This window comes from Somniosus microcephalus, chromosome 5 (assembly GCF_052327205.1).
Source record: "Somniosus microcephalus isolate GS21.2 chromosome 5, FLI_Smic_1.0, whole genome shotgun sequence".
Lineage (NCBI taxonomy): Eukaryota > Metazoa > Chordata > Chondrichthyes > Squaliformes > Somniosidae > Somniosus > Somniosus microcephalus.
This window is the reverse complement of record NC_140991.1, coordinates 59,383,329-59,395,994: the sequence shown is the minus strand read 5'-3', so window position 1 is coordinate 59,395,994 and position 12,666 is coordinate 59,383,329. Positions and strand designations below refer to the sequence as shown.

Sequence of the window (12,666 nt, the reverse complement as noted above, 5' to 3'; positions counted from 1 at the left end):
GGTCTGGACAAACCTTTCAGCCAATCCATTGGTGGCGGGATGGTATGGGGCGGACGTGTAGTGCTTAACCCCATTGTTTTTTAAGAACTTCCTGAATTCTTCGGATACAAATTGCGGTCCATTATCAGAACAGATCTGCTCAGGCAGCTCAATCCTGGCGAATATGGTCCTTAATACTGTGATGGCTTTTTCCGTGGTGGTGGAGGACATCTTTATTACCTCCGGCCACTTGGAGTGTGCATCCACCGCGATTAAGAACATTGAGTCCATAAATGGACTAGCAAAGTCAATATGTACCCTTTGCCATGGAGATGAGGGCCACTCCCATGGATGTAGAGGGGCTTGTGGTGGGGCGTTTTGGACCTTCTGGCATCCTTGACAGCTCTTGGTCATTTCTTCGATGTCTCCATCGATACCTGGCCACCACACAAATGCTCTGGCTAAGTTCTTCATTTTCACTCCACCCAGATGCCCCTCGTGAAGCTCCTTTAGCACTCTATCCTGGAGTTTGGGTGGAATCACCACTCTGGATCCACACATCAAGGTTCCTCGGCACACTGACAGCTGTTCTCTTCTTTGCGAGAATGCTGGCAACAGTGGTTCGCCATGTGCTGGCCATCCCTTCACCGTTAAATCGTAGACTCGTGAGAGAGTCGGGTCATTTCTCGTTTCCTTTTCAATGGTAGAATTTGTCACCGGTAGACATTCCACTACGGTCGAGTGGAATATCTCCATTGGGTCCACTGTAGGCGCCTCTTCCACCGTTGGCAACGGTAGGCGCGATAACCCGTCAGCATTCCCATGCTGTTTTGTTCCTTTGTACTCTGTCATATTGGTGTGCCCCTAGGAAAAGGGACCGCCTCTGTAGCCTTTGCGCTGTCATAATGGGAACGCCCTTTTTAGGGTTGAATATGGAGACGAGGGGTTGATGGTCAGTCAACAAGGTAAACTTTTGTCCGTGTAGGTAATGGTTGAATTTCTTCACCCCCCACACCAGGCTGAGTGCCTCCCTGTCGATCTGGGCATAGTTACGCTCAGCTGAGTTCAATGAGCGTGACGCAAAAGCTATCGGCCGCTCCGAGCCATCAGGGAATCTGTGCGATAATACCGCTCCCACGCCGTAAGGGGATGCATCGCACGCCAGTCTGATTGGCAGTGATGGATTGTAATGAGCCAACACTTCCCTGGACGTGGTCAAGCCTTTGCATTTATGGAAGGCACGTTTACAGTCTTCGCTCCATTTCCAAACTACTCCCGTTTGTAGCAGTGCGTTAAGCGGGTGCAGAACAGTCGACAAGTTTGGTAAAAATTTATGATAGTAATTTACTAATCCCAGGAACGACCTTAATTGTGAGACATTTTCAGGCGCTGGGGCCTTTACGACCGCTTCAATTTTTTCAGGTGACTTATGCAACCCTTCTTCGTTAATGACATGGCCACAATATGATATTTGTTTCTGGAAAAATTCGCATTTGGGGCGATTTGCTCGTAGGCCCCGTTCTCTCAGCCTCGTGAGCACCTGCTCCAAGTTGGCAAGGTGCTCGTTGTCGTTTTCTCCTGTTACAAGGATGTCGTCTAGGTAGCATTGAGTCCCCGGAATCCCTTGCAGGACTTGCTCCATAGCTCTTTGCCAGATAGCCGGAGCTGATGCCACTCCGAAAACCAGTCGATTGTACTGGTACAGGCCTTTGTGTGTGTTTATCGTGAGATACTTTTTAGAGGCCTCCTCAACCTCCATCTGTAGATATGCCTGTGCTAAGTCAATTTTGGTGAAACGTTTCCCTCCGGATAGTGAGGCGAAAATATCTTCTATCCTCGGAAGAGGATACTGTACCGTGTGAAGAACCGGGTTTACAGTCGCCTTGAAGTCCCCACAGATGTGAACTTTTCTCTGTTCTTCAGATTTATCATTATTCAACGTTTTCTTCATGACCGGGACGATGGGTGTTGTCCACTCGCTCCAATCTACCTTGGATAACACGCCTGCGTTTTCCAAATTCTCCAGCTCTGCCTCGACTGCTGGACGAATTGCGTATGGCACCGGCCTTGCCTTAAAAAACTTGGGAATTGCCGCATCTTCCACTTTTATTGAGGCGGTGGCGCCTTTCAGGGTTCCTAGTTCCTGTTGAAACACTTCTTTGGCGTTAGCCAAGATTTCTTTTAATCGTCCAGGTATGACGTCATCATCGTTTTTTTTCTTACTGGTCACCGTCAGTGCCTGAATGGAGTGCCAGTCTAAACGTATCTTTCTGATCCATTCACGTCCCAACAACGGTGGACCACCATCTTGCAGAACGTATAAATACAACTTCTGTATTTCCTTGCCGTTGTATACAACAGGCACCCTTATTTTCCCTCTGGGGTATACTTTCTGCCCCGTATATGTCTTCAAGACAATGGATCTGTCTTTCAAAGGTATATGCGGAAATAGCCGCTCGTAATCCCGTCGACTCATGACGGTCAGAGCTGATCCTGTATCTAGCTCCATTTTGACTGGGGACCCCGCTATCGTGAGGGTAACCCAAATGGTCTGGTAATCTTCTTTGGCAATTACATTATGTAATTTGAGACAGCTTAGTCTCTTGTTTCCGGAGTCGCTATCGCTCTTCTGGTCTTCAGAGCTACTGTCCGTCATCATTTGTACCTTTCTGTACTTTTCCTTGTTGCCCTTTTTACTGTCAGCGGATTTCTTTCCAGATCTGCATACACGTGCAATGTGTCCCATCTTTCCGCATTGCCTGCATGCTTTGTCCTTGAACCAGCAGCCCTTCTGGTCATGGGTGGATCTGCCGCAGCGATAACATCTCTCGAAACCCCATGTCATTTCATGGGTGCCGAAGTCCTGTGGCTTTTGCTGTATCTCTGCAGCTCCTCTTGCTGCTGCTTCGTATGATACAGCCACACTGAAAGCCTTGTCCAGTGTCAAATCTTTCTCAGAAAGTAGTCTTTTCTGTGTTCCTTCGCTTAGGAGACCGCAGACGAATTTGTCTCGTAGAGAATCTGCCAGTCCTGCCCCGAATTGGCATTGCTTTGACAGCTTTCGTAATTCGGTGAGGTAATCAGCGTTACTTTCATTCTTGTGCTGATTCCTCCTGAAGAATTTGAATCGTTCCGCTATCAGCAGCGGTGTTGGGTTTAAGTGCTCCTGTAAGGTATCAACAATCTCATTAAAATTCTTGTCCATCGGTTTGGCTGGAGTGATCAAGTTTCGTAACAGCCTGTATGTCCTTGCGCCCATCAGATTTAGAAGTACCGATACCTTTTTATCATCCGCTACTTCATTCGCCTTGCAATATACCTCCACTCTTTCCACATATGTGGTCCAATCTTCTATATCACTATCGAAAGCAGTAATATTGCCAGTCTTCGGCATCTTGAAAATCTAAAATGGCGCTTCCCGCGCTTTTCTTTCTTCCCCGCCGAGTTAAGATGGCGCTTTCCCGCCGCCGCTGCTGCCAACGCTGTTGCTGCCGATTCATTTATTTTTTAATGGCGACGCGCTATGGTCTTTGCACCTCCCCAATCACTGCTGCCAACGCTGTTCTCCGCGGTTCCCGTTGCGACCTGCAGCTTTTCGCGGTATTTCTATTTTTTTTTAATATATCTCTTCAATAGTTTCTCCGTTACTTGGAGAACTGTTCCCGTCGTGGAGTGGACCCTCTGGGACTTTCCCCTCCCTCTGCTCGGTCCGAACGCCGAGCTGCTTTGCAGCGCTGGCCGCGCCCTGAGTGCTCCACCCTCTCTCTCTCTTTGCTTCTGCTTTCTGACTCGCTGCCCAGCCCCGTTGCAGAGCCACCCGATCGAGCTCTAGCCCGCCGCAGCCCAGGAAGGATCAGTGCACTACCTGCCACCAGCCTGTTTAGCTGGGGAAACCACAGACCGGAGACCAAGCCTGGCCCTCGTTTTCGAGTTTCTTCGAGTCATTTATTTATTTATTTTTTTCTTTCTTCTGGCTTCGACCTTCGTCTGAGGAATCGATCCCCTTGAGGTGCTGCCGAATTGCAGGTAAGTTCATTTCTAACTCGTCGCCACTGTTAGATCCGTGTGTTAATGGAGACACGGAATGCAGGAGTTGATTTAACAAGTGTTTACTGAACAAAGTCTGGAGGTGAACTAACAACACAAGACGCTACACAGGCTTATATACCCGAGTGGTCACTACTTGTACTACAGTATACAGGTGCTTCAAAAACATAGTTCCTCTTAAAGGTACATACACTACAATTAGGTCCAAGGAGAGGGCATATAAATTGGCCAGAAAAAGCAATAATCCTGAGGATTGGGAGCAGTTTAGGATTCAACAAAGGAGGACAAAGGGATTAATTAAGAAAGGGAAAATAGAATCTGAGCGTAAGCTTGCAGAGAACATAAAAACTGACTGTAAAAGCTTTTATAGATATGTGAAGAGAAAAAGATTGGTGAAGTCAAGTGTAGGTCCCTTGCAGTCAGAATCAGGGGAATTTATAATGGGGAACAAAGAAATGGCAGACCAACTAAATACATATTTTGGTTCTGTCTTCACAAAGGAGGACACAAATAACCTCCCAGAGATGCCGGGGAATATAGGCTCTGATGAAAGGGTGGAACGGAAAGAAATCAGTATTTGTAGGGAAATGGTGTTAGGAAAATTGATGGGACTGAAGGCCGATAAATCCCCAGGGCCTGATAATCTACATCCCAGGGTACTTAAGGAAGTGGCCCTAGAAATAGTAGATGCATTGCTGGTCATCTTCCAGAACTCGATAGAATCTGGAACGGTACCCATGGATTGGCGGGTAGCTAATGTTACCCCACTCTTCAAAAAAGGTGGTAGAGAATAGGCGGGGAATTATAGACCGGTAAGCTTGACATCGGTAGTGGGGAAAATGCTAGAGTCCATTATAAAAGATGTAATAGCAGAGCACTTGGAAAGCAGTGACTGGATCGGACAAAGTCAACATGGATTTACAAAAGGTAAATCATGCTTGACTAATCTACTGGAATTTTTTGAGGATGTAACTGGTAGAATAGATAAGGGAGAACCAGTGGATGTGGTGTATTTGAACTTTCAGAAGGCTTTCGATAAGGCCCCGCATAAGAGATTAGCGTGCAAAATTAAGGCACATGGGATTGGGGGCAAGGTATTGACTTGGATAGAGAACTGGTTGGCGGACAGAAAGCAAAGAGTTGGAATAAACGGGTCGTTTTCCGAGTGGCAGGCAGTGACTAGTGGTGTACCGCAAGGATCGGTCCTAGGACCCCAGCTGTTCACAATATATATTAATGATCTGGACGAGGGAATTGGATGTAATATCTCCAAATTTGCAGACGACACAAAGCTGGGTGGGAGGGTATGCTGTGAGGAGGATGTCGTGAAACTCCAGCACGATTTGGACAGGTTGGGTGATTGGGCAGAAACATGGCAAATGCACTATAATGTGGATAAATGTGAGGTTATCCACTTTAGTGGCAAAAACAGGAAGGCAGATTATTATTTGAATGGCAATAGATTGGGAGAAGGGGAAGTGCAAAGAGACCTGGGTGTTCTTGTACACCAGTCGCTGAAGGTAAGCATGCAGGTGCAGCAGGCGGTTAAGAAGGCAAATGGTATGTTGGCCTTCGTAGCAAGAGGGTTCGAGTACAAGAACAAGGATGTCTTGCTACAGTTGTACAGGGCCTTGGTGAGACCACACCTTGAGTATTGTGTGCAGTTTTGGTCGCCTTACCTGAGGAAGGACGTTCTTGCCATGGAAGGAGTGCAGCGAAGATTCACCAGGCTGATAGCTGGGATGGCAGGAATGACGTATGAGGAGAGATTGGGTCGATTGGGCTTATACTCACTGGAGTTTAGAAGATTGAGAGGGGATCTCATCGAAACCTATAAAATTCTGTCAGGCCTGGACAGACTAGATGCAGGAAGGATGTTTCTGATGGCCGGGGAGTCCAGAACCAGGGGTCATAGTCTAAGGATAAGGGGTAAGCCATTTAGGACTGAAATGAGGAGGAATTTCTTCACCCAGAGAGTGGTGAACCTGTGGAATTCTCTGCCACAGAGGGCGGTGGAGGCCAGTTCATTAAGTATATTCAAGAAAGAGTTGGATATATTTCTTAAGGCTAAAGGGATCAAGGGATATGGGGAGAAGGCAGGGACTGGGTACTGAATTTGGATGATCAGCCATGATCTCATTGAATGGCGGAGCAGGCTAGAAGGGCCGAATGGCCTACTCCTGCTCCTATCTTCTATGTTTCTATGAAACAGCCCGGCACTCGGAGTGCCGGGCTGAGCAATCGCGACCAGCACCCCGCATACAAATGTGAAGGGGGGCAGGTGCAGGCAGTTGGCCAAAATAAAAATGGCCGCCCGACTCCTGGCCTTTAAGTAGCGCTACCGCCGCTGAAAAACCATCCCCTGATCCTGTTGGTCCCATCGCCTGGCAATAGGTCATCATCGCCAGCGGAACAGGGCGCTACCACCACCGTTAACCTCCCGCTGAATTTCACAGGAGGCGTTAGTAGCGCCACGCCTGGGTGCTAGAGCATTTGTGCATTACGGAAGGGTTTTTAAAAAGTGTACTGGTATTGGTCAGTTATTTTGTCTCGTGCCCCACCTGCCCAATGTTTCTGACCAAATTGACAAGTGACCCACTCCAGTACATCGTTTGATGCTCTGAACAATTCCAGCCCAGCAGTTTTTCTTCCTAATGTTTTGTACCTCTGGTGGGTTGACCAAAATTAGAAGCTGCAAAATGGGACATATGATGTACTTTTAAGCTCACTTAAAATTGATTGTAGAATTTTGAATTGTTAACATGCATTGAATTTTATTCTCGCAGTAAATTTCACAGTGGTTGCCGGGAGTCTGGGGGTGAAGAGAGGGAGAACGGTGTGGGGCTAGGGTGAACGAGGACTTGGTGATTTGGTGGGGGGCGGGTGGGGGCTGAGAGTGACAGCGGACTGGAGGTCGGGAGTGTAGGACGCATTGAAATGGAGGTTGGGGGAGAGAGGGAAACTGGAACGGGGGTTGGGAGAATGGGGCTCGAATAGAAACAGAGACACACGGGAATGGGAGTCAGGAGATGGGGTCTCGGGCGGATGGGGGGTTGGTGGGGGATCTGGGTGGAGGATCGGGGGGGTGGTTGGAGATCAGGGGGTTGGGGGCTTGGGTGGGAGAAGACTGGGCGTTGGCGAGATTGGGGCTCAGGCGAGAGGGGAGAAAGAGAGACTGGGAATGTGGTGGGCGTGGTGCCCAGCATTTTCTGCAGAGCCGGGAGCAACAGCAGCAATAACGTGGCGAGTGGGAGCAGTGCTGAGAGAGGAGCCGCCAGTAATGGGGTGAGTGAAACCTGGGGACTTTACTGTGGGTAAACAGTGAAAGATTGTTTCCATTAGTGAACAAAGGGGACAGCGACAAAGAATTCTCACTGAAGAGCCAAGGGGGAAGGGAGAAAGAAGGTTTTTGAACTAAGGACTATTAGACCATGGGATTCTTCACCATTAGCAGCTATTGAGGCCCGAGACTAGAACATCCTTTTAAAAGGGAATATGATAAGTATTTGAAAAGGAGAAATATGAAAGGATATGGGGAGGGAATGGGATTGCTGGAGAGAGAGCCAGCACAGGCACTGGGGCCCGAATGGCCTCCTCCTGTGCTGTAATTTCTATAATTCTATGAAAACTCTCTCTCATTGATTCCAAGCCTAGATTGCCAACTGTTCCCTCCTTCCACGCCAGTAAATTTCGTTTGGTCGAGTGAAATAGTACTTTGGCTCCTAGTCAGTTTTCTGTGGTGCAGTCAGAAGTATCCAGTGTTTAATTTTGTGCTGTTATGATTAGTAATGTCATATTCACTTAAATGCACAAAATAGCTCTCGCACCTTAAATTTACCATGGCAAAATGGCCTCTATGTTTATAAATAGTGGTTCAAGATCAGTTCCAAATAATGATGGCATTTAATTGATTATCAAATTGTTGGAGATGGTGCAATTTAATACACCAGATATTGTAAACCTCTCAACTTTTAATAGGATAAGACATAAATTATTGCCACTATTCCGTTGTACTTGCACACCAAATAGCTATACCTGACAGTAATCAGACTGTACAGATGTTATGCTACTTGAGTTCATGATATTTGCTTTGGATGATGAAGGCAATTTACAACCCATGGGAGATGAACAATTTCCTGTGACATGTGTGCACGGTAAAAGCATTAGCAGAAATTGAGTTTTAGGGGAGTGCTAACAGCAAACACCCTTTTTCTTAAATAGCATCAATTCCAACAATGCCTCATAGTGACTCCAGGTTACATAACTTGATCCAATAGTGAAGCTTTGATGATGAAAAGTAGCACACACTGTTTTCAGAGCTCAAATCCTTTCTCATCCTTCACAATCAATAGAATTAGCTGTCATCCAATGCAGGGAATCACAGGGAAGCTGTCCTATTGAGACTTAACAGTATGTGACTTCACCTAACTTCATTGAACCCTGTGAGCTTCAGTTTCTTTTCTCTTAGCTATATGATTGGATTGAGTCGATAGTTTTCAGTATCACACTTTTAACTGCTGTTGAAACCAACACTTTTTGTTTTCCTTAGGCTGTTGACTGCATTGAATTCTATGCCCTGTTACATAATGGGATCAATCCTAATGGCTAGATATATCACAGTGGTCTTAGAGTTGATTTTTTTTCTTTGTTGTAGGGTAGTGCAATCTTGTTCATTCAACCTCACACCCTTATGAAGCAGAATGTAAATTCTATGAGCACAATTTGGATAAATCAAAGTACCTCCTAATAATCAGGGCAGCTTCATTCTCCTTTCAAATTGAAATTAGCTTGTTTGTAATGTGAAGAATATCTGAGACTAAACTGAGCCAGCTGCATTTTTGACCTCTGCTGCCAAGGAAGTATCATAATGTTGTTCTACCCTGCAGAACTTCTCATCCACTCTTTATTTTATACTATATATATATGCATCATCCTGTTGTATGTGGAGGGTTAAAAATGATGATTACATACGTCTAGTTTGGTCTTCCTTGTTCTTTAAATGCAGCATCTTCAGCATATTTGATTCCAGCCCATCTCCTTTGTCCATTGATCTATTACAGAGGTTCTCCTATTTGCTGTCAAGCAATAGTTACTAAGAATGGAGACACTGTTCTATAGTATCGAATCAGGTGATGAGTAGAGAAATCCCAGACCTGGGACTGGTGCCGGTTGAAAACAGATTGTGTCTGTGCCTCAACCACCTTCAAGTGACAATGTCTCGATAATATTTGTAAAGTTGAAATACTAGCTGGGAGACTTGGTGGCACAGTGGGTTAGAGGACTTATTTGACCTCAAGAACTCAATTTAACTCCGGCAGATGGGATGACAGTCCCTTCACTCTGTTGCCTGCTGGGGACCTACTAAAAGGAGTTTGGGAAATCTCAATCCAGCTCACTGGTTGCAGTTCCACAATACAAGATTGTCCAGGATTTGAACTAAAATAGCAGTCTTCCTCTTCCTCATTCATAGTTGGTGGAAGAGTAGACAAAAGTTTTATTATATCTGGCTGTGTTCTGTTTCGGATGGAAATCCTTGATGCTGATACTGAGAAATAAAATGCTAATGTATTCTGTTCCATGACAATGTCAACCCACGCCTAATGAAAAATAATACTCATCCTACTCTAATGTGCAACATAAAGAGCAGTACATTTAAGAACACGCGATAACCTGAGTTGATCTGTTCATTGTATTCTTTCCACAGCATGGCCTTTGGTTCCTGTGAATTCTAATCTTGTACTACATAATTTTGCCCTTTTTCTTATTGGGATCATAACTGATGTTTAGTTTATAATTCTTTACAAGCTTTTTAAAAGCCAAACTGGTTCCTAGACAAACAGATCCTAGCTAGGTTATCCGAATTGCAGGTTTAGTCTGCATTTGATGATCCCTAACCGCACTGTGGGAGTACCTTCACCTCATGGACGGCAGCGGTTCAAGAAGGAGGCTCACCACCTTCTCCAGGGCAATTAGGGATGGGCAATAAATGCTGGTCTTGCCAGCGACGCCCACATCCCATGAACGAATTAAAGAACTATTCCCTTAAGCAAATAACAATTTCAACTCACTTTTTTGTGAGCCTGTAGCAAACTATCCACATTGCAATAGTCAAAACCAAGTTAAGTTTTATTAAGTTCCATACTACAGTATTCCAGCCTTAAATCCTGACTAGAGGAAGCTGCTTTTTGGGGGTGGGAGGATAAATTAATTGTTCAATTGTAATGCTCTTATGACTTTTTTTTAACCAGAACAATATTGACACTTATATAAATTATTATTTTTTTAATAGAAAAAGCTCCAGCACACATTTTGCCCAGTTGGTGTGACTAATGTGATGGTGAGTCCATCATCTCTGCTGTTGGCATTAGGCTGTAAGTGAGTGGGAATATGGAGTTGCAATCTGCTGAGTCCAGCCTTATTGGAAACTTGGTGGTCCTGCTATGTAGCAGTTGCATTTCTACACTGGAAATATTTGCAAAACCTTTTTCTTAAATAGTTTTTTTTTAATTGTTGGAGGTAGAATCACTAATGTTGCAATCCTACCGAAAGCAATTAAGGATCAGTGAGTGTTAGTGGGTAGCTTGTTTACCAGCCTTCTATCCAAAGCTATTCTCGAGCCATCTGCTGAGAGAGCGTGAGGTCGACTTGCCTTTTTTTTTAACCTCCATCCCTTTGGTGGCTTGCTGGGCATCTTTTCCAATGTCAGAAATTCATCATCTGGGGAATGATGAGCTCGGATTTGTGTCGTAATTTGTTCTGTTTTGCTACCTTAAATATTTTTTATACTTTAATTGTCCTGATCTGTACAATTTCTATCCACTGTCTTTTTTTTAATGCGTCTCTCGTTCCTTACCTGTGCAACATTAAAATATTTTCTGTCCCATATACAGTTGCACTAACAAGTGTATCAAGTTTAATGAAGTGATGTTTTCTTTTTCAGAAAGCACTAGAAATGACAAGAGAAGAGTTCGGGATCCTGCCCTCCTGGAAACAAGTTAAACTGAAGAAAGCAAAAGGACTTTTCTGAGCAATTTGTAGTACAGTACATAGATATTTTTAACACATGATTAGTAACAGAGCTTTCATCGAAGATCATTTTGACATTCGTGGATCAGTCATGGATTGTGGTCTGCTCAATGGAACACAGTATAGAAATAAATTGCACATTCAGGGCAGCAATGCCTTTTTTGGGGAATCTTGTCAATTTGTGCATGTTGAGGGGAACTATATGAATTTTAAGTGTTGACATAATGAGACAGTGCCGTTGTATGCATTTGACCTCAGAATGCACTTACAGGCAACAGATGCTACTCGGCCATATCCTGCCTATGTATCTTGAAGGCGATTTATTTTGTAAAGTGTTATTTTGTGTGTAGCAGATAGCAAATCATGAAGAGTTTATATTTATATAATACAATATGAAAAGTGACTACAGTTTAATGACTAAATATTTAATTGTTAATGACATATATTCACTTTAGACTTTTTTGCGTTAACCAGAAAATACGATGGCTAGTTGAACGAAAACTGCTTGTACTGAGATCATGCCACAAATACCTTTTTTTGCATTCTGATAATCATGCTATCAACTTCAGGCATTGAAATGTGCTGTCAGTACTGTTCGATGCTGTCATGAACAAAAGTATTTATGGCATGGAATAACAGAAAAACTGCGCAAATCGAGTAACTTTTTATGTGAATCTACAAAATGTATAGTGCCTTGCTTTTGTGTACAGTTTATACTACAGAGCAGATGTCTGAATTTTGATGGAAGCAGGTGTTTAGAAGAAAAAGCCTCATTCAGTTAGACTTGTTACGGTAGAGGCTGAAGCATCTCTATTTCTGATACTCATCAGCCTAACAAACTTCTTTTTTGTGATACAATTTAGAAAAATAAAAGTTGACGAATGGCTTTGTATTTCCTGGGTATGTTTCTCTTGCAACTTGTACTCTGGGCAATTTAAAAGTGGTGAAACTAAGTTTGTGTGACTCCGGTGCTGTTTAATGAAGTTCTTCAAACAGCTGAAAACTGTAATTTACTGGAGACGACCAATCCTGATCAAAGTACAAGCAGTACATTAAAACTCTCAATGTAGTCTCATAGATTTCAATCAACAGCAACTTTCATTTACATAGCGCCTTTATGTCCCAAGACACTATACGGAGACGAAAATTGACATCAAACAGAGGTGGTCGAGCTAGGGAGATGACCATGGTCATAGTAGGTTTTGAGAAGACTTTTGAATGAGAGGAACAAAGTAGAAAGTTGGAGGGGTTTAGGGAGACTGCTCCAGATTGGGAGGCTGAGTTGGCTGAAGGCTCTGCTGCCAAAAGTAGAGTGGATAATTCACTGTGACCTACTGCAGAAATTAATCAAAGAATCATACAACACTTATCATGCCTGTGCTGGCTCATTGAAAGAGCTATCCAATTAGTGTCACTCCCCTCCTCATTCCCCATAGCCCTGGAAATTTTTCCCTTTCAAGTATTTATCCAAATCTCTTTTGAAAGTTAGTATTGAATTTGCTTCCACCACCCTTTCAGGCAGTGCATCCCAGATCATCATAACTCATTGTGTAAAAGAAAAAAAATCTCATCTTGCCTCTGACTCTTTTGCCAATCTGTGTCCTCTGGTTACTG

At 44.2% G+C, this 12,666-nt stretch overlaps 1 protein-coding gene across 8 annotated transcripts in view; it reads left to right on the top strand.

Annotated features, from left to right (window-relative positions):
• Positions 1-11,944, top strand: part of svila (supervillin a) — a 190,862-nt gene extending 178,918 nt beyond the window's left edge. For all 8 annotated transcript variants that reach the window (XM_085987666.1, XM_085987667.1, XM_085987665.1 and 5 more), the window contains one exon: positions 10,967-11,944. In XM_085987666.1, coding sequence (XP_085843792.1) covers positions 10,967-11,053 — 87 coding nt within the window. In that variant the 3' untranslated portion in view covers positions 11,054-11,944. The remainder of the gene's footprint in view (positions 1-10,966) is intronic.
• The last annotated feature ends 722 nt before the right edge of the window (positions 11,945-12,666 follow it).